At 39.6% G+C, this 26592-nt stretch overlaps 1 protein-coding gene across 1 annotated transcript in view; it reads right to left on the bottom strand.

The window, feature by feature from the left end:
* Nucleotides 1–26592, bottom strand: part of brip1 (BRCA1 interacting helicase 1) — a 233200-nt gene that overhangs the window by 120392 nt on the left and 86216 nt on the right. The window contains 1 exon segment of the mRNA XM_033046369.1: nt 23503–23664. Coding sequence (XP_032902260.1) covers nt 23503–23664 — 162 coding nt within the window.

Genomic DNA, 26592 nt, shown 5'->3' with positions numbered 1-26592 from the left:
TTTGAAGATGAATTTTACTAGCTGTCTGCTTCCAATAAAATTGCTTTGAGACCAAGCAGCTGTCTGCCTAAATTTATGAACCGTTAGTAAATTACAATCATTATACAGTAGTTACTGTGTAAATCAAAAATAAAGAGATCATCAGACTACCTTTCATAAAGTTGCCAAACTTCACTTGCAGGCGATAAAAAACTTTTTACTCAGACATTTCAAAAATTTATAAAAACTATTTGATCAAATTTATATTGGAAAACTACAGTATCAGGTTAATATTAATTAAAAGTGAATATCAATAACAAATGTTACAAATAAATGACAGCTTTAAGAGTTGTTTTCTTCCTTGCTATCAGATTAAGTTAGGTACAAAAACAGGATTGTCATGACTCAGCCAATAACTGTTTAAGAGCTTTGCTTAACAATTACATTCACTTAAATTGTTTAAGTTTGAGAGTCAACATACGTAATTCTCACATTGAGGCCTCTGACAATCTAAGTTTCTTTTTCTCAGGTGGTCCCTTTGAAACTTGCTTCCACCAACAGTTCTGTGGCTTCTAAGGTAACTGATGCCAATGTGGGATCTCCAGATTTTGATTAAAGCAGAAGATGTTTAGCAAGGCAGGTGGGTGGATAGTTTGGGGAACCATTTATGCCAACACCACCATCTAATAGCAAAGATCAATAGAGAGACCTTGGAAAATGTGGACCCTTTTCTTGACATCAATGAAGGTGGACATCAATGATGAAATTCATCTGATATCCACCAAGTACAATGAGACTTCTAGTTCACATGAAGCTCATGGAGTAAATAGTGAACTAATGATAAAATAATGAGCGAATATATAAAAATGGGTGCAAAGCAGGAGAATGGTACAAGATTGTAGCATTAAAAAAAAATCATGTCCAATAATGGAATAAGTGAATGACCAGAAGAACTGTTCTCTCCACTTTTGTATTTATACTGTTATTAAGCTTTTAACCAGAGAGGAAAGTCAAATCATCCAAATTATTAAAATTGTCAAGCAGTCCTTAAGTATGTTCCCCTACTGTCACACTGCTTGGTCAGTTTACATTTCCCTCTGCAGATAGATTATCACTTTGAATATGTTTATTCGGTTTTTTTACGATCACATACATCTTAAAGTCTAAAATTTAATTTTAGACAAAAATCAAAATATTAAATGTTTCACTATGTATTAAATCAATCTACAGCATTACCCTCAGATGCATTTCAATTCCCAGTCTTCACCAAAAAAGACCTTCTTTTTGCTGTTTCTGGATTTGCCTCATCACTTAAAATGTCTAAAGCAAACCATCCCAAATTACTTCCGATTTGTATAGACTAACATATGTAAGAACATACATGACGAATACACTTATTTTACGAAGATGCATGTTACTAATTCTGATCTTAATCCAGTACTATAGAATCTGCACAGAATCTGGCAAACTATAAGGGTCTGAAGAATTTAACAAAAACAAAATGTTACTTTAGTTCATCTAGTCATTTCCTTATTTAAGTCTACATTCTGCTTTGATTTCTTTCCAATTTTTCTTTAAAAAAATCTGGGTCTATTTTAGCTTAAAGTTCCATTTATTTTTAGCAGGTTAGAGTATCTAGAATAAAATCACTGAGATGTTAGGTGAACTACAGGATCCATTTCATTTCGTATGAGGCACTGAATTAATAAAATCAAAATTCCTGTGTCTTTTCATCCAAGAGGAAAACCCCAAGAAGTTGTCTATCTTCACATCTGCAGGCATCTCTCAACTTTTCCTATTATAACTTACCAATGCCACATTTATATTCAAACTTGCATATGTGAACTTTGTCAGTCCCTGTTCTTTGTAACATAGCAGCTTTAGAACAATCATATCCTTAAAATATAGGTAGCAATTTAAGAGAATAATTAGAAAGCAAAGGGTAGTACCCCCTAAAAGGATAAAGAAGCTTGCAAAATCACCCAAGACTTGAGATCAATATCCTTTGCTAAGTATGGATATGAAACCATTTGGACTTAATTGAAATAAATGTACAGATCAACAATGATCCAATTTAAAAGGGGCAAGGTCGGAAGGGTCCAGTGAGATGAACCGCGGGATAATGGATAAACAACAACATACTTAGAAGGGTGTGAAAAACAGGATTTAAATCCGTTAAAAAAATCCAAATATAAATTGATAGGCCATATAAGTGTGCCTGTGGGATTTTGAAGTTTACTGAAAGTAGTTAACAGCAGACTTTGAATGATCTTGGCTCTTGAAATTCTGACCCTTACTATATTTTCCACATTCCTGATTCACCAGAGATCCATAGATGAATGGGAACAATGGCCAATATCTTCAATTATCAATTATTAAAGTTCTGTCTTACTTTTTGTGCTTTTCAAACAGTCATCATATATTTACAGCCCTACCTCTTTGCAGCCATGAAAATAAAGTGACATCAGCCTTAATACTGTACATAATTTGCTGTTGGTTAGCATAGGAGTACACAGGTGCCAGACTTTAAAGTCTAAACTAGATACATTACTGGAGCACTTTCAGGCTAAAACCACATATAAAGAAAAAAAACTATAAACAAGTATGCAAACAAAACTGATTACATTTTTACTGCTGCATTGTTAAACTATTGCAAATAGTAATGGACTTCCTGGCATGAAATGTAAAGTTCAGTGTCCCAAGAGCCCTAATCATCTTCTAATCTATAAACAAGGATTCTGGAATAACATACAGATGTGAAACTTAAACCTGTAAGCATTTTTGGGCACAACATTAATAATAAATATTAAGTGTTATGAGTTAAAACCCCAGTATAAAGAGAATTCTTTTAGCTCATTATCCCATAAATCAAGGCTATACATATGAACAGATTATTAGGTTGTAAGCTTTGTTGCAGAACAAAGCCAAAGCAAAAAAAAAGAGTGCAGCAAGGCCCTGTTAAAATTTATGCAGGCCAGCATTTTTTCCATGTCTGCTGAAGGCTTCCACTTTGATATGACACATATTGAATGGATCATCCTAGTGCTAGGCGCCAGGCCAGTTTTTATCTTAATGCAGACAGGGCGGCGACACAGACCCTAATGGTCCTTATCTTGATCTCGTGTAAAAGCATCTTGAATTTCTGAGTGATCCTTCTAGTTTCTGACACTCCCTTTCCAACATTGCAGTGACGAAGGCAGTTTGCAATAAGGGACCTTACACCATGTTTTCCAACTGACATACAATACACTGGCAATATTTTATGGCTAGCTTTTCAAAAAGCCTTACGAACTAATACAATTCCTAAATACACTGAAAGAGTGCACATGCATCTAATATTGTTTAATGTCATGCCAAAGTACACAGAAGTTTCAGTCTCCAATCTTTAATTCTGGACTGAAAAGTTACTTTTATGAAGAAAGATCTGACTATCTTAAAAGAACATTGCCATTAGTTGACTGTAAATCCAATCAATAATTTTCATCTAGACTATCACTAAGCAGACATGTGTATGTATAATATGGGCAATTTTTGAAGCATTCTTGTTCATGCATTTTGCCTTATGTTATACAAAGGATCAAGTAAGAAAGATCTGTACCTTTTACAGCATTTTTTACTATCTTAGACTGTCAGTCTACAACCAATGTACTTTTTAAAGATACAATCATTATTGTAAAGTAGGAAACACTTATTGTGTTATTATGCACACAATAATGTGGTAATACCCAGATAATGTCTTACTGCTTGTGATTGTTGTCTAAATACCGAATGGACATTGGAACGAATCCAGACTCTTCCAGGAAACTATGCAAAAGGATCTTTTACACTCACTTGAGAATGCAATGTGTGCCTCAGATTATGTTTGATTTATTTTTATTTGTTTTTCAGTCATAGAGCTCTAGGGCACAGAAGTAGGCACTTCAGCCCAATATGTCCAAGCCAACCATGTTGCTTAAACTAATCTCACTTGCCTGCATCCAACTTTAAGAGCCCTATCTAGCTCTCTCTTGAAAGTATCCTCCACCGCCCTCTGAGGCAGAGAATTTCACAGACTCACAACTCTCTGTGAGAAAAAGTGTTTCCTCGTCTCCATTCTAAATGGCTTACCCGTTATTCTTAAACTGTGGCCCCTGGTTCTGGACTCTCCCAACATCAGCAACATGTTTCCTGCCTCTAGCGTGTCCAAACCCTTAATAATCTTATGTTTCAATAAGATCCCCTCTCATCCATTCTAAACTCCAGAGTATACAAGCCCAGTCGCTTCATTCTCTCAGCATATGACAGTCCCTCCATTCCAGGAATTAACCTTGTAAACCTACGTTGCACTTCCTCAATAGCAAGAATGTCCTTCCTCAAATTAGGGGACCAAAACTGCACACAATACTCCAGGTGTGGTCTCACTAGGGCCCTATACAACTGCAGAAGGACTTCTTTGCTCCTATACTCAACTCCTCTTGTTATAAAGGCCAACATGCCATTCGCTTTCTTCACTGCCTGCTGTACCTGCATGCCTACTTTCATTGACTGATGAACAAGAACCCCCAGATCCCGTTGTATTTCCCCTTTTCACAACTTGACACCATTTAGATAGTAATCTGCCTTCCTGTTTTTGCTACAAAAGTGGATAACCTCACATTTATCCACATTAAACTGCATCTGCCATGCATCTGCCCACTCACCCAACCTGTCCAAGTCACCCTGCCTTCTCATATCAGGGTGACTGCATGCTCCACATCCACTAACTTCCTCAAATTTTTTCAAACCATTCCAGTTTAATGACATCCTTCCTATAGCAGAGCTCCAAATCAGAATGCGAGCACAGTTGACACGGCCAACATTTACTGCCCATCCCTAATGAACCTTCACAAGGCTGAATTGAGCCACTTTTTTGATGATTATAATCCTTCTGGTAAAGGTACTCCCTCAATGCTGTTGGATAGGGAGTTCCAGTAATGATGAAAGAATGGCAATATCTTTCCAGGTCAGTACGATGCGTGATTTGAAGCGAGGCAGACAACGAAAGCATTCCCATGCTCTTGCTGACTATTGTCTTTCTCAGAATTGGGGATGAGTGCCAATGAAACAAGCTTTGGCCTGGAAAGGATAGTTTCCCAAGTGTGCTGGAGCTGCACCCATCCGGACAGTATTCCATGATATTCCTGATGTTTTCTGGACAATAGTAACATGTTAGTGTCAAAAAACAAGTGATTCACACATTTTCTGGCCTGTTCTTACAGCCACAATATTATGTGGATATTCCAATTGAATTTCTCATCAACGATGACCGCAGGGTGTTGACAGTGGGGAACTCAGTTATGATGGGCAGATGTCATGGGCAGATGGTTAGATTCTCTTGTGGAAATGGTAATTGTCGGGCATATTTGGAACACAAATGTTACTTACTACCTAGCAGCCTATCTTCTAGGCCTACAGCATTCAAACATAGACCACTTCACGTAGTGGGAAATTGCAAATAGAAAGGAAGATAATACAACCATTGAACATCCCATCTTTGACTTGATAATGGGGTGAACAATGGTTGAGATGGTGAGGATCTCAAGAGGAAGCCAAGATGAATCATCCACCAGGCACTTTTAGCTTTAAACAGCTGAAAATATCTTAGCCCTTTATGCTGGCCTATCGTTCAGGAGGGGATATCCTTAGAATCTCCTATTACTGTCAGCCATTTAATTGCCTGCATCATTCATGACTAGATATGGCAAGTACAAGCTCTGATTTGATGTGCCGCTATGTGTTCTGAAAGATAACCACATTTAACAACTCAGCCCGAGGTGGATAATAATTTGTGCTGACAGCACCACATAAATGGACACGCTTACGTAGAGATATTTGGTATGGCACAAAATGCTACAGTAATTTAGCGGGTCAAGCAGCATCTCTGGGGAAAATGTATAGGTGAATGTTTTGGGTCAGGACCCTTCTTCAGACTATTGTAGATATTAGAGATATTTAGTTTATACTAGACTAAGTGGGACCCGTTGAGTCCCAGTCACACGGGAGGCCTGGTCCCCCAACGCAACCCATTCCCCAATGCAATATTCCATCACTCACCCTTTCCCCCAATGCAATATTCGACCACTCACCCATAGCCCCGAACTGCGCAGGCGCAGCTAATTTTCCCTCATCCCCGAGCACGCCCTCCCCTCCTCTTCATGTGTGGGAGGGGATGAGGGGAGGGAAGTGGGGTGTGTGGCGGGGGGTGTGCTTTCCGTTTGGCGACATCGGCGACATCTCCGACTCCAGGCTGGGTCTCTGACTCTGGGCTGGGCAGGGACTTCCACGCTGGGTTGGGCAGGGTCTCCGACGCTGGGCTGCTTGGGGCTGGGCTGCTTGGGGTCCCTCCGAAAATTGTGTCCGGTTGGAAACCTCCGCCGGTTATCCTCAGCAGTAAAGACGCGATGGTGCAGGAAGGGGCGGACCGTCCAGGTGAGTGACAGAGGAAGAGACTAATCCGCGCGGCGCTGAACGGCAGGAGAAGAGATCGATCTGCGCACGCACGGTTTTTAAGATTTTTTAAACCTCGCTAACTTTTACGACATTCAACCGATCGGAACAAAACTTGGTGCAATCGCAACATAGGAGAACGGTGAGTGAACTGGCGAAAATCGTAGCACTATCGCGAACTGTTTTTGCGCAAATAGAAAGACAGCACAAACCGTAAGATAACAAGATCAGAGTTTTAGTTATGAAGAGATTCAAGTCCAAGTCCTACAAGATAATTTTCTGCACCAAATAGTTCATCTGATCTATGAAAAAAAATGTACCCTTCATTTTGCCCCTAAAAACATGTTCATCTTGTGCATTTATCAAGTTTTCATTAGTGTGTGATCACTGAATCAATTAGATTTTGTTACACGAGTCTTAGTAAACAGTCATCTAGTGAATCTGTTAAAATCACAATACACGTGAATATTTGATCATGGCAGGTAAGAATATGCAAAATATTACTTTTGTTTGAAAACGGATCAGCACACATTGCATATACTTAGTATTTTTGGCTTTATTAGAAATGAACAGATTTTGAATAATCATTTTATTCTGTAGTGAGTCCTAAAGAGAAAGTGGAGGAATTGTTCCTCATGGCTTTCTTCCATATCTTAAGTCATTAACAAGTCACAAATAACAATACATTCTCAACGGTCGCATGCTTCAAAGTCATGTGCTCTGTGATTTTGCCAGTGGCTTGTCAATTATGGTGGAAAAGTATTTTATCGTGAGGGAAGGTTTGAGCTATTTATTATTCTGTTAGTTTGACCTTTAAATTATTGGCAATAGAAATCTCCAACTATTTCAGATTTTTGGAGTGCCTCATATTCTGTATCTATTTAATAAGTAGCCTGTCTACTCTTTCAATTTAAAATTTCTGGAGAGCAGAAGGGAAAAAATTGGAAAAATAAAACAAAGGATAATGCTGCTGGTGAAAACCTAGTTTGTCCTACATTCAAGAAACAATTCATGGAATTATTTTTGAAAAATAATCAAATTCAGATCATCGATAAAATGCAGTTCAATCTATGCATTAATTGAAACATTTAAACGACAATTATTTTATTTATAAATACATTTCTACAAATCAGTTGGGGCAGCCTAGAAGGGAGTAATTTCTCTGGTGCAGGAAGGTGTTCAGCGCTCCTCACTAATCTCCTGGGGGAGATACTTTAGCAAATGGTCTATGAGACTTAAAAATGCATGTAGTTGCTTGTAAAACAAGAGGTATATATTTTTTTGTCACAAATGCATTACCTTTCAGGTCCTAAAAAGAAATATACATGTAAAATATACATGTGAATGCTCCTTTGCAGAGAATACAATTAACAAATTGTTGACTGTGGTTTGGAGGCACCTCATTTGTCACTAACTGCTTCAGCTTCTTCATTGATTCCTACAAGTTACTTGAGAATGTTACCAAACCCACTCAACTCTAATGCTGACAGAGAGCTTAAATGTAAATAAATAATTCATATAAAGTGCATAATAAACATTGCAGGATAATGTTTTTGTCAATCGGCAAGCTACAAGCACAATATCATTTGAAATGTGAGATCGGAAAAGCTTAAATGTTTTGTGGAAGAAAAAGAACAAAGTAACCTAAAACCCGATAGAAATACACTTAATACCTACACTGTAATTTAGATTACAAACAAAGACTTATTTGCATAGGTAAAACAACAAATGAATGAATTTGTAAATACAAACTTCTTTTGCAAATAAAATAAGCCCTCATTTCCATTATACAAAGCACATTTAGTTTTTGGCATTATTGCCAAATTTCAAAATGAAGATATATTATGATTCCAAAAATAATCACCAATACATTATAGGACACAGCCATTTCCTTCAAGCTATTTAGATGAATATCAATATCTATTTGATATCCAACTGGCACAATTATATAATGGAACAAAGAATTGGTACAAATCTAGATAAACAAACTCATAACTTCCACACTTTTGCTTAGTTTTGACATAGATGAAATGCATTATATAGTAGCTTAACATATTTGGTATCTATCACTATTGCCAATAAAAATCTTCAGAGGTTTATTTTCCAGTCTGTCTAACCTGCCCAATAAAGTATTGATCTCACTTTTCAATTATGCACAATGTTCATCTTTAGTACTTCCAAGTGCCTACTTTGTCAAAGTTTTGCAGTCTTCATGCTTTTGAGCTTCTACTTGCATTAACAATTATGATTATAAGACAGAAAGCGGAAACCAGTGTCCAGAAGGAAAATGAGTGTTAGAATCTCCAGACCCACATGCAAATGATAATTGAAAATCAGCAAGTCCAGTTTTAGGAGACAAATATAGGACATCTGCTAAGTCTAGTTTAAATTTTTTTTTTTAAATTCCAAGACAGGAAGCAGAAATTTTGAAAATGACATTTTTTGTAAATGTCAATATTATGAAGGAAATAAAGGAAAAAAAATCTGTATTTTCTTAATTCTAACAGATGTTTTTCTTTGTCTTAAAAAACCCTGACTATTCATATTCAAGTTTAATTATTTGATATGCTTCTAGCTGAAGAGATAACCTCCATAGAGTAAACATGTTACAGATTCAAAGCTTTCACATCTCTCTGGAATATAGGATGTCAATCAGGTCCCAGGAACAAAGATGCAAAGTTATATTTTCTAGGAAAGACGTCAAAAATAGATTTGGGGCCACAACTAAATATAGTTTTAATATTTTGCTAGTGATCTCAAAGAAGAAAATGCTCAACCAAATTCCCACATGGCCCCTGTCACTAAGATCGCTACCAACATCCTAAATAATCAATGGCCTAAAACTGAGTAAGACCAAAACACAAGAACTGTAGGTTACTAAGAATCAGTGTATTGTAAGGAACAGCTTACTTGCTGATTTGTCAGAGTATCTCTATTTTCAAATTCAATTCAGGAGCAGTAATAATACTCACTGCTTTCCAATGGGATCAACTGCTGCATCATCCAGTATAGTGCCATCCATTTTAGCCAGTGCCTCCCTACTTCATTAATGACTATACTGGTACCTCACATAACACCAAGATACATTCCCCAAGCGAGACTAATTGAATCAACTCTAAAAGGGGTCATTATGTATGGCACTCCCACTGGCCGAATGCCAATAACACTATTGGCATGGTGTTATTATATAATAACAGAATATAACCAAAGGCCAAATTAATGTGAACCACATGGCCTCAATCAACAAGCTATCTGAATGCATTCACCAAGCTGGTATGCCATGAAGAATGTTTAGTTTTTTCCATATTTTTAATTAAAAATATTGTTTCAGCCTGTTATAATGCATCAGTACTCTGCAAGGCATCAGTGCTAACACTGGCATAATATAGCTGTAAAATTTTAGATCTTCAAGTTGCAATGCAGTAGCTCAACAAGATTACTTCAAAACCACATTCCTCTCCTGTAATCACGACATCGAAGTAAGGAAGTACAACGATGCTGTAGGAAAACCATGGTTTGGTCCATCAAAGAGGCAATTGTTGTTCATTGCTAGTTCAGAATCTTCTTTACCTCATGCAATCTTGCAGCAGTTTGAGGAGGTGGCCCATTATCACTCACTCTAGGAAATAAAATACCTTGCAGCACTGCCCAGAAAGTCAAATGAAAGAATCCCAGGCAACCCAGTAAGTAATTATTCTTTACTAGAAGGACACATCTAACTTTTACTTAAACAATTCCAAATTCACGGCAAGAAACCTTCCGAGTGTTTCCCAATCAGAAACCTTGGATGAACTTTGAGATCCGCACTCTCCTGAAGTCCAGACACAGGGCATTCACCTCCGATGATACAGTGGCCTACATGAAGACCAGATACGACCTTGGTAAGGCCATCAAAAAGGCCAAAAGGGACTTCTGCTCCAAACTGGAGGACGAGACAGATGTTCGGCAGCTGTGGCAGGGTCTGAATGCAATCACCTCCTACAAGGCAAAACCAGGAGGCAGCTCGAATGCCGGTGTAACATCACTCCCTGACGAGCTCAATGCGTTTTACGCACGCTTTGACAGGGAGAATACTGATGTGCCTTCCCGATCCCCCATTCGCTGCGATGGCATTTCAGTCTCAGTCACAGAGGCCGATGTCAGGAAATCCTTCAGAGGGGTGAACCCCCGAAAAGCACCTGGTCCTGATGGTATACCCGGTCGTGTTCTAAAAACCTGTGCGGTACCAACTGGCGGGAGTTTTTACGGACATTTTCAACCTCTCACTTCTGAGGTCTGAGGTCCCCACCTGCTTTAAAAGGGCATCAATTATACCGGTGCCCAAGAAGAGTAAGGTGACGTGCCTCAATGACTATCGACCAGTGGCACTAACGCCGGTGGTGATGAAGTGCTTTGAGAGGTTGATCATGGAGCAAATCAACTCCTACATCGACAAAAACCTGGACCCACTGCAGTTCGCGTACCGCCACAACAGATCAACGGTGGATGCGATCTCGCTGGCCCTCCACTCCGCACTGGACCACTTGGACAACAAAAACTCATATGTCAGGCTGTTATTCATTGATTACAGCTCGGCATTTAACACAATCATCCCCTCCAAACTGGTTACCAAACTCGCAGAACTGGGTCTCTGCGCATCCCTCTGCAACTGGATCCTTGACTTCCTCGTCCACAGACCACAGTCTGTTCGTATTGGTGGAAATGTGTCAGCCTCAATAACAATCAGCACGGGAGCACCTCAAGGCTGCGTGCTCAGCCCCCTGCTGTACTCACTCTATACCCATGACTACGTAGCGAACCACAGTGCGAACTCCATCATCAAGTTCGCTGACGACACCACTATTGTGGGGCGTATCACTGATGGGGATGAGTCAGAGTACAGAAGAGAGATCGAGCAACTGTCCATATGGTGCCAGCGCAATAACCTGGCCCTCAACACCAGCAAAACCAAGGAACTGATTGTGGACTTTGGAAGGAGTAGGAGGGGGACCCACAGCCCCATTTATATCAACGGGTCGATGGTTGAAAGGGTCAAGAGCTTCAAATTCCTGGGCGTGCACATCTCTGAAGATCTTTCCTGGTCCGAGAACACTAATGCAATCATCAAAAAAGCACATCAGCGCCTCTACTTCCTGAGAAGATTACGGAGAGTCGGATTGTCAAGGAAGACTCTCTCTAACTTCTACAGGTGCACAGTCGAGAGCATGCTGACCGGTTGCATCGTGGCTTGGTTCGGCAATTTGAGCGCCCTGGAAAGGAAAAGACTACAAAAAGTAGTAAACACTGCCCAGTCCATCATCGGCTCTGACCTTCCTTCCATCGAGGGGATTTATCGCAGTCGCTGCCTCAAAAAGGCTGGCAGTATCATCAAAGACCCACACCATCCTGGCCACACACTCATCTCCCTGCTACCTTCAGGTAGAAGGTACAGGAGCCTGAAGACTGCAACAACCAGGTTCAGGAATAGTTACTTCCCCTCAGCCATCAGGCTATTAAACCTGGCTCGGACAAAACTCTGATTATTACCAACCACTTTCTGTTATTTGCACTATCAGTTTATTTATTCATGTGTGTATATATTTATATCATGGTATATGGACACATTTATCTGTTTTGTAGTAAATGCCTACTATTTTCTGTGTGCTTAAGCAAAGCAAGAATTTCATTGTCCTATACAGGGACACATGACAATAAACTCACTTGAACTTGAATAAAAACTTGTGAAAAACATCAATCCAAACACATTATCACTCTGCAAAATAATTCATTTATTGACAATGTGATGCTTAGTGAAACATATGATCCAAAGTAAAATGTTCAAGGCTATTAACTTGTAAAAGCCTATTATTTTGTTTATAATAAAATATGAATCTGTAAGTACACCACCATTTGCAGTGTCATACCCTCAATTCAGTTCTACAAATGATATGTTAATTAGTTATCAATAGAACACGGAAACACTGAAACTATCATATTCAAAATGCTTAAAGCTATTTTAAACTATCCCTTTATAAATATAAAACACTACTTACACAATGAAGTTGACCATGACCTGTGTCATACCATATTGCAGACAATAGAATAAACGTTAGTAACAGTGCACGTCAGTTTCTATCACTATAATTTGTACAAACAGACATAACATGCTCATGACATTGTCTTTTGTGTAAGATAAGCAGTCATCCACACCTAAATATTGCACCTCATCAGGATCTTTAAGTTATCCTCTATCGCTCATGATAAATTACTGTTCACATTTCTGTTAGCTCCAGCACGCTTCATATCTATTCTTAATGTAACATGTACTCACCAAATATACGGCAGTGCTGAAAATTGGTTTTATGCTTCAATTTAAATAGAAATATTGAATCAAATGAGTGAATGAAATGCAAGGAACCATGACAAGCAGAACAAATGGCTATGGCTCATTGGAGATGCATATGATTCTCAGCTGGGTTTAGGCCAGTATGTATAAAATAAATAAAACTGTATAACAGAAGTGCACATCTAAGTAGAAACTGCTGTTAACCACATGTGTCTGTTATTTTGCATAGTACACATAACCTACATTTTTCTCACAAAATAAATGGATGGCAACAGATTAAATAAAAATAGAAGATGGATCTACTAATAATACAAAATAGTTGCAATACTGTCAACAACACTGGTCAGTTTTCAGTGATACTGATGTGGGTGCTGAGGGAGGGAGTGGGTGCTGTGAGCAGCAAAGGAAATATTCATTTTCCAAGAATTGTTAAACATTTTAAGAATCAGCATATATCATTCTGTATACAAAAGATATACATTTAAAACATGATAAATGTATTTTAGACGCTGTTTAAAAGATTCACCTATTTTTGCATTGAGCAGATGAGTATAACCTGTCAATATGTACGAATTATCTTGGAAACCTTCTATGCCAATGTTTTAAAAGGTCAGAAATTGTCATATAATAATTAGAATGCTTTTCATATTAGCAGGTACATTTTGATAACTATTATATATGCAAATAACAATTCTCAGCTGTTCATTTTGGAGTTGTCAAATACAATAACCTGCAAAAGCAATACAAAAAACAGCAGCATAGTAACCATATAACCATATAACAATTACAGCACGGAAAAGTCAAAAATGAGATGAACTGGTGCTAAGGAGATCAAACTAGATTGTAGTATCCTTTTCCGTCCTTTTATTATATTAATAGCTTTTCATCTTCCACAAACACCAACTCTCACCACACAAGCAACACTTTCATGCCCATCATTATCATTAGGAATTATCTTAAAATCAGTTTCATTAAAAATAAATTTAAGCATCCCTAATCACGTGACAAAAAGTAACCTCACAATATAGTAGTAAATCTATTTTGCAATCCAAAGCAACAAAATTAATTTTAGCCGCACTAGATTTATATCTAATCTGCATTGTTTCTGTACACCAGATAATGTCAGGAGTCAACTCATGTACAACATTAAAACCCAACCCACTCCAAACTCAAGTCTGATTTGTAATAACAAGGAACTGAGATGTTGGTTTACCAAAGAAAGACGGGTCCCGACCCGAAACGTCACCTAACCATGTTCTCCAGAGATGCTGCCGAGCCAGAGTTACTCCAGCATTTTGAATCTTTCTGAGGATTTATAATATTTTCTGCTAAATGACTATTCAATTCTCGCCATATCTAAACACAGCACGCAATGCAGCACGCACATTTGATCCAGTAGTGAGTTGCCTCTGGCCTCGATGTCTGTGCATCTATGTACCCAGCTTTTAAATCTTAGTCCCAGCCCTTAAGTGTGAACAAATTTATACAAAGGGGAGCAGGGAATACCAATGCAACCAAGGCCTTTCAAAGCTAATCCTACTTAAAGCCAACACCCACTGACCCAACAGGCCTGACCAAAGAAGCCAGTTTTGGCTTTTAACCTAAACTTCTACAACTAATAAAAAAACATTTCTAATATGATCTAAACCTTTTAAACCAAATGGGAAAAAATAAAATGTTTGCAAAGATCCAAATGTGCAGAGATACAAACACCAGCACTTTTTCTCTACCATCTCAATCACATCCACTCACTGCTGCACATGCAGCTTTAAGATACAGCTGAAAGAATGTCTTTCTAGAATATTACAATTTTAAATTATATTATAATAATCAAGTATCAAGTGGAACGATAAAAAATTATTGTCAACTGGCACTGAAGCAATCTTCGTAACAAATTAAAACAAAAAATCACTATTGTGTTTTAGTCTTACATAAAATACTGCAGAATTTCAGTGAATGATATCACTGAATAATAATAATAATAATGGATGGGATTTATATAGCGCCTTTCTAATACTCAAGGCGCTTTACATCGCATTATTCATTCACTCCTCAGTCACACTCGGTGGTGGTAAGCTACTTCTGTAGCCACAGCTGCCCTGGGGCAGACTGACGGAAGCGTGGCTGCCAATCTGCGCCTACGGCCCCTCCGACCACCACCAATCACTCACACACATGCAAAGGTGGGTGAAGTGTCTTGCCCAAGGACACAACGACAGTATGCACTCCAAGCGGGATTCGAACCGGCTACCTTCCGGTTGCCAGCCGAACACTTAGCCCATTGTGCCATCTGTCGTCCCATTTGAAGCTTTGTGATGCAATATTGCAATATGTCTCAGTGGCCTCGGGTTTCCAGGCAAATGCAGGCTGTTGTTTGTACAACTGTCAGCTTTTTCCTGAAAAAATCTCAGGTTCAGGATCTTTCTTCTGTGCCAATGTGTCACACAAGGATATGGCAAGGGTATCAAGGTGGGCTAAGGAAATTTATTCACAGCTTGAGACATTGTAACCACTCACAGACCTGTCCACCTTGAAGGATGGCTGCAGCTGTAACATATCCAGGACACTGGGAGAGACACAACTGTAAAAGGTAAGCCTGACTGCAGTATTGTAGAAGAGGGACATATTGCCCACAACGCCTAAAGAAGCAATGTTATCAATTCTTAAAAATACATTGTGATATTTTTAACTGCTTAATGCATTTTTTAATCATATTGAATAATTATGAATCTTAATGATATTATGTCCACACTTTCTTCACAAATCCTTTATTAGTCAATCAAAGAGTAGCAAAATATGTGGGGAAAAAACAGCTTATGTCATGTTTCCAAAGGATATGACATATAAACAAAATAATTTTTTAGAGAAATTAAGGGTCAGCGATCATTTCCCTCTTTCAATTTTTCCACAGATTGCCCATATAAGTTTGGATTGGCATTATCAATACTCTGACACTTATTCTTAAAAATATCTGTGACAAATAAAGCCAAAATCTCAATTAATGAAAATATCAATTTACAACTAACCCACAACTCTTGGCCTTTGCAGCCATCTGATGGATCTTGACAGAAACTACAGCAAACACAGACTATTTAGGATGCTGAAGTCTCAAGCTAATTCTTATTAGATCTTAAACAGTTTATATGACATCTGTTTCTGTGCACAAACCAGGCGAAGTTTTAGCACATTCTAGCCATCACACATCAATTAATTTTGTTAAATGCAGCAATGTCAATTGGCTTTAATAAATAGTTAAATGTATGCCTGGCAAATTTTATTTTAGGCCAAAATATCCTCCCATTAATTTAAATAGAAAGTGCTGTTATGAATCAACCATATTAAATACATGTTGTAAATAGATTATTGATTTACAATTTTTTCATTTAAGAAACTATAGTATTATCTTCTTGTCACAGAAAAATAAATAAAATCTTGATCTTCAGCCAGAGTTAATATGTTCCAAGTACTTTCTGTTCTACTACTAAAAGCTTAGAATGCCAAGTTTTGTAAACATTTTATTGCTCCAGTTTTAAAAGAACTGCTCTCATCCTCCCAATACTTCTGTCATACTTTCTGAGAATGCAATACAGCTCCATCACCAACTAAAGAACAATTCATTTCTCTTCAGGTGTCTTGCAACAATTGAGATGTATTGCGTCAACGTGCAACTGAGATTCTGGTGCTTAACATTAACCTTTTAGAGTAAGCAATGGTATACAACTATTTTTCCGAACTACATATATTCATTTTTGTTTCATGCTATTATTTACAGTTTTCGTTTGATCAAACATCGAAAAGAAACCTGAATTCTGAGTTCCCTGGTGAACAACTGGGTCTTGCATTCTACAATTTCATTGTTAGTCACCTGGAGACATTGTTATATAGCCAGTGGTAGCAGTTGAACCACAAATGATTTTGACATCCCTGAATTAGGAAAGCTTAAAATGTAGACACAAAGAACTGAAGATTCTATTTTGCAGGAAAAGATGAAGCATTGGAGTAAATTAACGGGTCAGGAAGCCTCTATGGGGAACATGGACAGGCGACATTTTGGATCAGGACCCTTCTTTAGACTGAAGGGTCTGGACCCAAAATGTCACCAAGCCATGTTCTCCAGTGATGCTGTCTGATCCGCTGAGTTTCTCCAACATTTTGTGTCTTTTTGTTTCAGGAAGGAGTAAATTTGCAGTCTCTCCACTTCTAATTCTGGTCCAGAAATTACTCCTGATGGTGTAATGTTGAGGGTGTCTGTTAAGGATAGGATTATGATGTTGTTCATCATAAGGCACTACGTAATTATCGCCTCTACATTATGCTAGACATTCAGAAAAAATCTGTAGGAGGGGGCCTAAATATCACACCAAATATCCACTCAGATAAGGAAGACAATATCCCCGAAGTAGAAGAGTAGCTAATTCATCCCTTACGTTTTCTGCCTTTCCACAATTATGGTTGAACTTTTATCCTGGTGCCATTTTACTTGATCTAATACTATTTTTAATTATCGGCGAGTGGATAATTTTTCCTTTTATCTAAAAGGCAAATTATTTTGAAAAGGGATGAAAATGGTGGAAGGGAATAAATAAGATTACAGTTCATATATATTATAGAGCTGTAATGATTTAACAATGATTTTGCTTTGCCCTGCAGGAAAGTATTTTAAGATCACCAATGCCTTTGATTGAAAAATGTACGGGAGGAAGCAAGGAAAATCAGTTCTCCTTTCAGCCCATGGAGCTTGTTCCACAATTAAGTGTGATTATGGTGGAGCAGAATCCCAACTCTATTTATCCATCATGAATACAGCCTGATGCATAAATTCAAAGCAAAGATATTTACAGTTTTGCTCATAACATCAGAACAAGATACATTATTGTCACGATTATCTGGTCGCAACAGTGCTATGGTATGCCTTTCCCAACAGATATGGGAAATCAAGGAGTGTCCTTGACGACTATGTCTGCAAGAAATGTATACAGCTGCAGCTCCTCTCAACTTGCATGGACCACCAGTTGGAGCGCCAGTTGGACATGTTGAGGAGCATTTTGCAGGAAGAGAGGGTTATAGTCCCGTTTAGGAAAAGTGTCTTTGGGCAGTCAGTATTTTCATATCGAGCGTCGCAGACCTGGAACGCGATACCATGCGTCATACGGGATCTGCCAACCCTTACCTCATTTACCAAACATCTAAAAACATGGTTACTGCAAAATCAAAATTGCAATCATAATCTACCTTAAAATTATCCTATGGTACTCTTTTATTGCTACTTTTTTACTTTATTGTTTGTTTTGTTTTTGTTTTTGTCTTTTGTTTTTACCTTGTTTGGGATGTGTTTACCTTGTGTTGGGACTAAAGATGGAAATTAGCTACTGGCTACAATCTTGCATATTACATGCAAATGTTTATTAATATGCACTGTCCCTAATAAAATCAATTCAATAAAATCAATTCAATAGACAATAGTTTCAAAGGGCAGGCTCCGCCCAAGTTTCAGCCAGACAGATGGGCAATGGTCATAGTGAATACTGTTCCAGGAGTGGTGGGCTCTCAGGGCAAATAACAGCAACACCGCCACATCTGCCTCTGTTGAAAAGCATCCTAGGCGAGCAATATGATTACGGGGCTCTTACTGTCATGGGGACAAACAGACATTTCTGTGGCTTCAAGCAAGACTACAGGATGGTATTGCCTCCTTAAGGACACGGATGTCTCTCCAATGGCAAAGAACATTCTGAGAGGGGAGTGTGAGCAGCCAGGGGTCGTGGGCCATAATAGTACCAATGACAGGTAGGCAGGGGGATGAAGTTCTGCAAAGAGAATTTAGGGAGTTAGATAGCAGGTTAAAAAACAGTACCTCCAGGTTTGTTATCTCAGGATTACTATGTATGCCATGAACTAGTGAGGCAACAAGTAGAAATGCAGAGCAGCTCAGCATGTGGCTGGTGCAGGGGGGAGGGCTTCAGATATATGCAATCCTCCAGGCAGGAGGTACCTGTACAAGTACAGGTTGCACATGAAGTGGAAGAGAAACAATATCCTCACAGGGAGGCTCACTAATGCTTCTCAGGAGGGTTTACAGTAGAGTGACAACAAGATGAGAATCAGAGCGGCAGATCAACAAATGATGGGATGGCAGAAGTTATTGTTCCAACATCCATCATCATGAGGTGCTTCAAGAGGCTGATCATGGCACAGATCAACTCCAGCCTCCAAGACAGGTGATCTACATAATTCACCTACTGACTCAACAGGTCCACACAGACGCCATATCCCTCGACCTACGCTCAACCCTGAAATATCTTGATAAAAAGGACACTTACATCGGACCGCTATTTGTTGACAATGGCTCTGCCTTCAACACCACCATACTAATTTCCAAACCTCTGAACCTAAGGCTCAGCACCCCTTCTCCAACTGGATCCTCAGTACACAAATTGCTGGAGCTGCAGACAATGAAGAAGGTTGTCAAAGGATACAGCAGGGTATGGATCAGCTACGATGTGGGTGGATAAATGGCAGATGGAATTTAATCCAGGGAAGTGTGAGGTGTTTTGCACTTGTGAGGCCAAAATGTAAGGGGAAAGGGGGAAAAGCATAGTTAATGGCAGGTCCCTTATCAGCATTGATGCACAGAAGAGTCCAAGTCCATAGCTCCACGAACTCAGCAAAATAAATTGATGGAGTGATAAAGAAGGCATATGGTGTGCTTGCCTTCATTGTCTGGTCATTGCATTTAAGACCCAGGAAGTCATGTTGCAGCTTTACAAAACGTTAGTCAGGCCATATTTGGAGTAATGTGTGCGTTTAAAGTGGGTGCAGAAAGGTTTACCTAGATGCTGTCTGGTTTAAAGAGCATTAGCTGCAAGGAATGCTGGACAAACTTGGATTTTTTCCCTCTGGAGCGTCAGATGCTGAGGGGAGACCAGAGAAGTTCTTAAAATTATGAGCACCATAGACAGATTTTTCTATCCAAGGGCGGGAATGTCAAATACTGAAAGGCATAGCTTTAAGGTGAGAGGGGAAAAATGTAAAGGAGGTGAGCGGAGCAAGTCCTTTTACACAGAAAGCGGGAAGTGCCAGGAACAACTGCCAGGGTTGGTGCAAACAAATACGAGAGTGACATTTAGGATGCTTTTAGATAAGCACATGAATATACAGGGAATGAGGGGATATGGATCATGTGCAGACAGAAGGGAGCAATTTAATTTGGCTTAGATAAACACAAAAAGCTGGAGTAACTCAGCAGGACAGGCAGCATCTCTGGAGAGAAGGAATAGGTGACGTTTCAGGTCGAGACCCTTCTTCAGACTGGTTAGGGATAAGGGAAACGAGAGATATAGACGGTGATGTGGAGAGATAAAGAACAATGAATGAAAAATATGCAAAAATGTAACGATGATAAAGGAAACAGGCCATTCATTGTAAGCTGTTTGTAAGGTGAAAATTAGAAGCTAGTGCGACTTGTGTGGGGGAGGGATAGAGAGAGGGAATGCTGGGGCAACCTGAAGTGAGAGAAATCAAAATTCATGCCACTGGGCTGTAAGCTGCCCAAGCGAAATACGAGATGCTGTTTCTCCAATTTGCGTTTAGCCTCACTCTGACAATGGAGGACACAGAGGACAGAAAGGTCTGTGTAAGAATGGGAAGGAGAATTAAATGTGTCCAGCAACCAGGAGATCAGGTTGGTTCACACAGGCTGAGCGAAGGTGTTCCGCGAAACGATCGCCCAATCTGCGTTTGGTATCGTCGATGTATAAGAGTCCAGATCTTGAACAACGGATACAGTAGATGAGGTTGGAGGAGGTGCAAGTGAACCTCTGCCAAACCTGAAAGGACTGTCAGGGTCCCTGGACAGAGTCGAGGGAGGAGGTATAGCGACAGGTGTTGCATCTTCTGCAGTTGCAGGGGAAGGTACCTGGGGAGAGGGTGGGAAGGGATGTTAACCAGGGAGTTGCGGAGGGAACGGTCTCTGCGGAAGGCGGAAAGGGGAGATGTGAAAATCTGGTTAATGGTGGGATCTCGTTGGAGGTGGCGGAAAATTCGGAGAATTGTGACACACTTTCTCTCACTTCAGGTGAATATTGATTTCTCTCACTTCAGGAAGCCCCGGCATTCCCTCTCTCCCTATCCCTCCCCCAACCAAGTCGCACTAGCTTCTCATTTTCACCCTACAAACAGCTTACAATGGCCTGTTTCCTTTATCATCATTACTTTTTTGCATCTTTCATTCATTGTTCTTTATCTCTCCACATCACCGTCTATAACTCTCGTTTCCCTTATCCCTAACCAGTCTGAAGAAGGGTCTCGACCCGAAAGGTCACCTAATCCTTCTCTCCAGAGATGCTGTCAGTCCCGCTGAGTTACTCCAGCTTTTTGTCTATCTTCGGTTTAAACCAGCATCTGCAGTTCCTTCTTACAAATTTAATTTAGCTTCATGTTAGGTATATACCGTGTGGGCTGACGGGCCTACGTCTGTGCTGTTCTATACTCTAACATTCAGTGTGTCACATTGTAACAAACATGCAAGCTGTATAGGGTGTATAACTAACCTTACAGTAGATAAGCAGAGAGAGAGAGACCACCCGTTTAAAGTGTAAATTACTGCAGGTCTCGATAGTAAATTAATCATGAAATGGCCACCCATGTAAGAGGACCACCCTCAGTCCCCAAGGTTGCAGTTATAAAACGCTGTTCACTAGACTTGTTAATTTTAGCTCCACTTCATAAATATATAAAGAGAACATCAATCTGAAATATATTTGGTTTAATAAGAAGACCACTACTAAAAGTAAATTGTAAAAAATTCAAATGCATTTCAAAGTTTAAAGATGTACTAAAGCGAATCCTGCAACTTAACCAACTTTGATTACTAGAATTGTAGGGTTTGATGTTCACAGGAATTCATCACAGAGAAAACTTTATTAGTTTTCCTTAACAGTTATTTCTGTACATTTTGTTTTGCAATGACTCAATTTCAGATTTACAAAAAGACCACTTTTGTTTTATTCAGTTTTGAACTATTTTACATAAATGCTTGTAAATAGAATACGTTTCCACTTTTTCTTTTTTTCTGGCTCACTCCCAAGGCTGCCTTAACAGAAATCAGACACAAGATTAAAACTACATTAAAAGTGTTACCTATTGCACCGGGCTTTCTTTTTATTTCTTTGGCTCAAGGTGATAATTTGGTATCAATTGGTACAAGTTATGGGTAACATTTTAATGGCCAGAATAAATTCATATCAAGACATCCATAAAGTAATATGAAGACAAAAGAGACTGTAGATGCTGGAACTAGAATAAAAACTGAATGCTGGAAGAACTCAGTGGATCAAGCAGCATCTGTAGATGCAAAAGATACAAGTTTACATACAAGTCTGAAACATCAATGTACAACTTTAGTCTCCACAGATGTCGTTTGACCTACTAAGTTCTTCCAGCATCCCGTTTTCTTTCTTAACTCAATTAAGATGGCTTTTGCAGCAGCAGTGGGAGCATACTTGCACTTAAATTGCCAGGGCACAATAGGTTACAGACCAAGTGCTGGCAAATGGGATTAGTATCGATAGGTACTTGATAATCAGCAAGGACACAGTGGGACAAAGGGGCTTTTTTTACTGTATGAATTATGTTCATATCACATCTACCTCAATTAAAATCAAACTGATCCTCTTAAAAACTTGTATCTAATTTACAATAACATCAGTCTCAACTTGTTTGGTTATTCAATCTTTTACTACTTAAGAGTTAAATTGAATATGATATTTACCTTACATGTCTGGTTTAAGAGAAAATTGAGCTCAAGAGTAAATCCCAATAAATCTTGCTCTTTCAGAGTAAATATTAAAAACAATTTTCCCCAATTATTTGAAAAAATACCATCCATAATGCTGTTTCTCTTCCTTTGATAGGTTAGCATTCAGTACCAAAATGACTGAACTGACATATTTGACTCAAACAACTCACAAGCACCTAGAAATAGTTTTATTGATTTGTATGCATGTCAGCAGTTTGGCATATTCTAAAAGCCAGTCAGAAAACAGAAGTGTGCAGCTGTATTCAGGTACTAAAATGGTTCCAGCATGGCTGTTCCTTATTTCTATGGACGTCATTTTTAAAAGCAGATAAATAATGTTTGACGTTCACTGAAATTCAGATTCACTGAGAAAACATTGTTTTATTTCAGGACTATTTTTAATATATTTTATCTTTGCAATGATGCATAATTTCATCTTGGAGCCACAAGAGACTGCAAATGCTGGAAACTGGAGCAAAACAAACTAATGGAGGTAATCCATGGATCAAGGAGCATCTGTGGAGGCAAAGAGGTAGTCAACTCTTCATGTCAAGACCCTGCATCAGGACTGATAATGCCACAGATGCTGCTTGACCTGCTGAGTTCCTCCAGCAGTTTTCTGTTTGCTCCACAATTTCACGCTATTTGCATTTAAGTGCAATGATATTTAGTGGAAACAATGATCAACTGACTTAGCATCAAACAGCATCACAGGAAGACAGATGAACATTTACAGTTTATAATATTTTTGTAACAGTGCAAAATAATGGAAGTGATATTTTGTAGTTGATTGTATTGTAAACAACATTTAAATCAATGATTAGCATAGGTCACATAATTATTAGGATATACAAAGCCATTGCATCCTGCAAATTTATTTACTTATTAGTGAAATACTGATTATATATTTTATCTTAGGATTGTTATTTTTTTTTACCTTATATGAAGCCAAAAAACAGAGTACACCATGAGTGACAACTTGACAAATCTTCAAGAGCAATTCTCCTAGCTCATCCTGGAACTCAAATGTCTCAGTATGTTGGAAGGTGGCACAGAGTTTTCGCCCATTTGGCCCCATTCCAATTGTTCCTACCCATACCTAGAAAATAAATTAAAATTACAATAGTTTTGCAGGAATTCATACTGTCAGGATACCAGGAGTGTCCAAGAATAGTTCAATATAATTGTAAAATTCGCATCGGCTTTCCCAATTCCTCTCCTACACCCCTTTAAGAACCACCATGAATCAAATATGGACACAAATGCCATCGTGGCTACACAACAAAGATGCTAAAGTCAATGAAGCTTTCTGTCATTTTCAGAAACATTAACATATGTTGATAATCTAACAGAGCAATTGTAATGAGCCCAAAACTGAACATGATAAAGAAAAGTTAAAAATACTCTGTACATTTGGCAGCATCTGTGTAATAAGAAACAGAGTTAAAGTTATAGGCCGATGGCCTTTCATTAGATTAATATTTGCAAAAGAATCACATTGATTTATTCAAGACCCACCAGTACCATATTATACCCAACCAATAGTTTGTAGGTAATATTAGAGAAGTAAGTTTTGACGAATTTCTTACTTTCTGCATCTTGCCCAGCATACTTTGCCTGGTGAATGCTTCGTCAATCATTCCTAGCAAAATGTGCTTTTAGTTTAGTTATACAGCATGGAAACAGTACCGGTAGGCGGCGCGGCTCTCGCCAGCAGCGGCCTCTGCAGTCCGTCTGCGTTTTTATTATTTTATGTCTATGTTTTAATGTAGTTTTTGTTATTTTTGTTGGGGTATGTGTGTGGGGGGGTGGGGGTGGTGTGGGGGGGAGGGGGAAACTTTTAAATCTCTCCCTGCACGGGAGACCCGACCTTTTCTTTGTCGGGTCTCCGTTGTCGTTGGGGCTGCAACGAGGAGCGGCCTCCAACAGGAAAACCGGGGGCTCCAGTGCCGACACTCACCTCACCGTCGCGGAGCTGGCCGAGTCCAGAGCGGGTGGAGCTGTGGTGGACGCTGCTGCGGCCCGACCCCCGGAGCTTCGGTGGCTGCAACTGCGGGTTTGGCGGACGGCACCGGGAGCCCGCGGGTCCCTGGAGGGAGACCGCTTTTCGGGGCTTCCGCAACGGCGACTTCTCCCGCCCGAGTTGCGGGGTTGAAGAGCTCCTGGAGCGGGGCCTTACAGCACCGCCCCGCGCGGCTTGGAATGGCGGCGGGCTGCGAGCGCGCACCGGGGGCTCTAACACCAAGACCCGGTGCGCGAACTTGCATTACCCGGCGTGGTTTAATGGCCACGGGACAATTCGCCATCGCCCGCCGGGGGCTTTGACTTTGACTCTGACATGGGGGGGGAGAGTGCAGTGGAGAGAGAAGTTTTTTTGGCCTTCCATCACAGCAATGTGATGGATGTTTATGTAAAATATGTTGTGTCTTGGGTCTATTTGTTGTAATGTATGGCTGCAGAAACGGCATTTCGTTTGGACCTCACGGGGTCCAAATGACAATAAATTGAATTGTATTGTATTGTATTGTATTCGCCCCATTAAGTCCTTGCTGACCAACGATCACCACTAGCTTTATCCTTCACACTTGGGACAATTTACAGAAGCTAATTAACTTACAAACCAGAGCACCTGGAGCACACGGTCAGAGAGAATGTACAAACTCCGTACAGAGAGCACCCATAATCAGGAACGAACCTGGGTCTCTGGTGCTATGGCAGCAACTCTACTGCTGTGCCATTGTGCCATGCTATTCTAGGAATATGGGTGCAGACAACAGTTGTGCTGTTTCCCCCAATGCATTAACCAGTCCTATTGTGTCACATATTTACAATTTTTTTGCCAAATAATTTTGTCAAGTTCCTTCAAATTCTGTCAAGAGTGCTAGTAGTCATACGGATCGGGAAAAGAAAAATCAAAATTCTTACTTGCTCCAGCTCTACAGATACATTAACAACATGACAAATAAATGTACATTAACAATAATTCAATAAATTATCAGTTATATTAGGTAACCAGACTCTAAGAGTGCAAGGTAAAGTACATAGTGCAATCTTACACAAAATCCATAATAGTGTGGTGTCAAGGTAGGGTTAGGTTACGGATTTGCAGTCCTGTTCATGAACCTGATGGTTGATGGGAAGAAGTTGTTCTTGAACCTGACGGTAATGATTCTCAGGAGCAAAATGTGAGTGTCCAGGGTGATGTGGATCTTTGATTTGGTTTGGCTTGATTGCACTTATACATAGATACATAGACAATAGTTGCAGGAGTAGGTCATTCAGCCCTTCCGGCCAGCACCGCCATTCAACGTGATCATGGCTGATCATCCACAATCAGTAGCCCATTCCTGCCGCCTCCCCATACCCCTTGATTCCGCTAACCCTAAGAGCTCTACCTAAAGGGGCTGGCCCACTGCGGCGACCTAATTCGCGAGTTTAGAAGAGTTTAGGAGGGTTTGAAAAAATGTCATGTTGAAGACCTCCTTCGACTATGTAGAAGACCTCCTTCAACTATGTTGAAAACTAGCTTTGACTAGCTTTGGGAAAATTGGACTCATGAATAGTGGAGAGTGAAGACGACCTCCTTCGACCCCTCTTCGACTATGTTGAAGACTTACTACGACTACCTTCGATTACCTTCGACTATCCTCGATTACCTACGAATAACATGCCGACCTACTACGACCTACTTCAACTAAACCTATGAGTAAAAAAAGTATCGATTTTTTCCATGGCGACATTTTTTTACTCGTGGGCATTTTTCAACATGTTGAAAAATACGCCGCAACCTAGCTGAGGCCTCGAGTACGCGGGGACTACCCTCGAGCATGAAGGAGAGTTACAAAGACCTCTTAGGACCTCGTGTCGACCATGCTGCGAGTATGAGTCGAGGGCAAACTCACCAGAGCTCGCAGTTTAGGTCGCCGCAGTGGGACAGCCCCTTAACTCTCTTTGGAATGCATCCAGTGAATCGGCCTCCACAGCCTTCTGAGGCAGAAAATTCCACAAATTCACAACTCTCTGTGTG

This window comes from Amblyraja radiata, chromosome 28 (genome assembly GCF_010909765.2).
Source record: "Amblyraja radiata isolate CabotCenter1 chromosome 28, sAmbRad1.1.pri, whole genome shotgun sequence".
Taxonomy (NCBI): domain Eukaryota; kingdom Metazoa; phylum Chordata; class Chondrichthyes; order Rajiformes; family Rajidae; genus Amblyraja; species Amblyraja radiata.
This window is presented reverse-complemented; position numbering and strand designations above follow the sequence as displayed.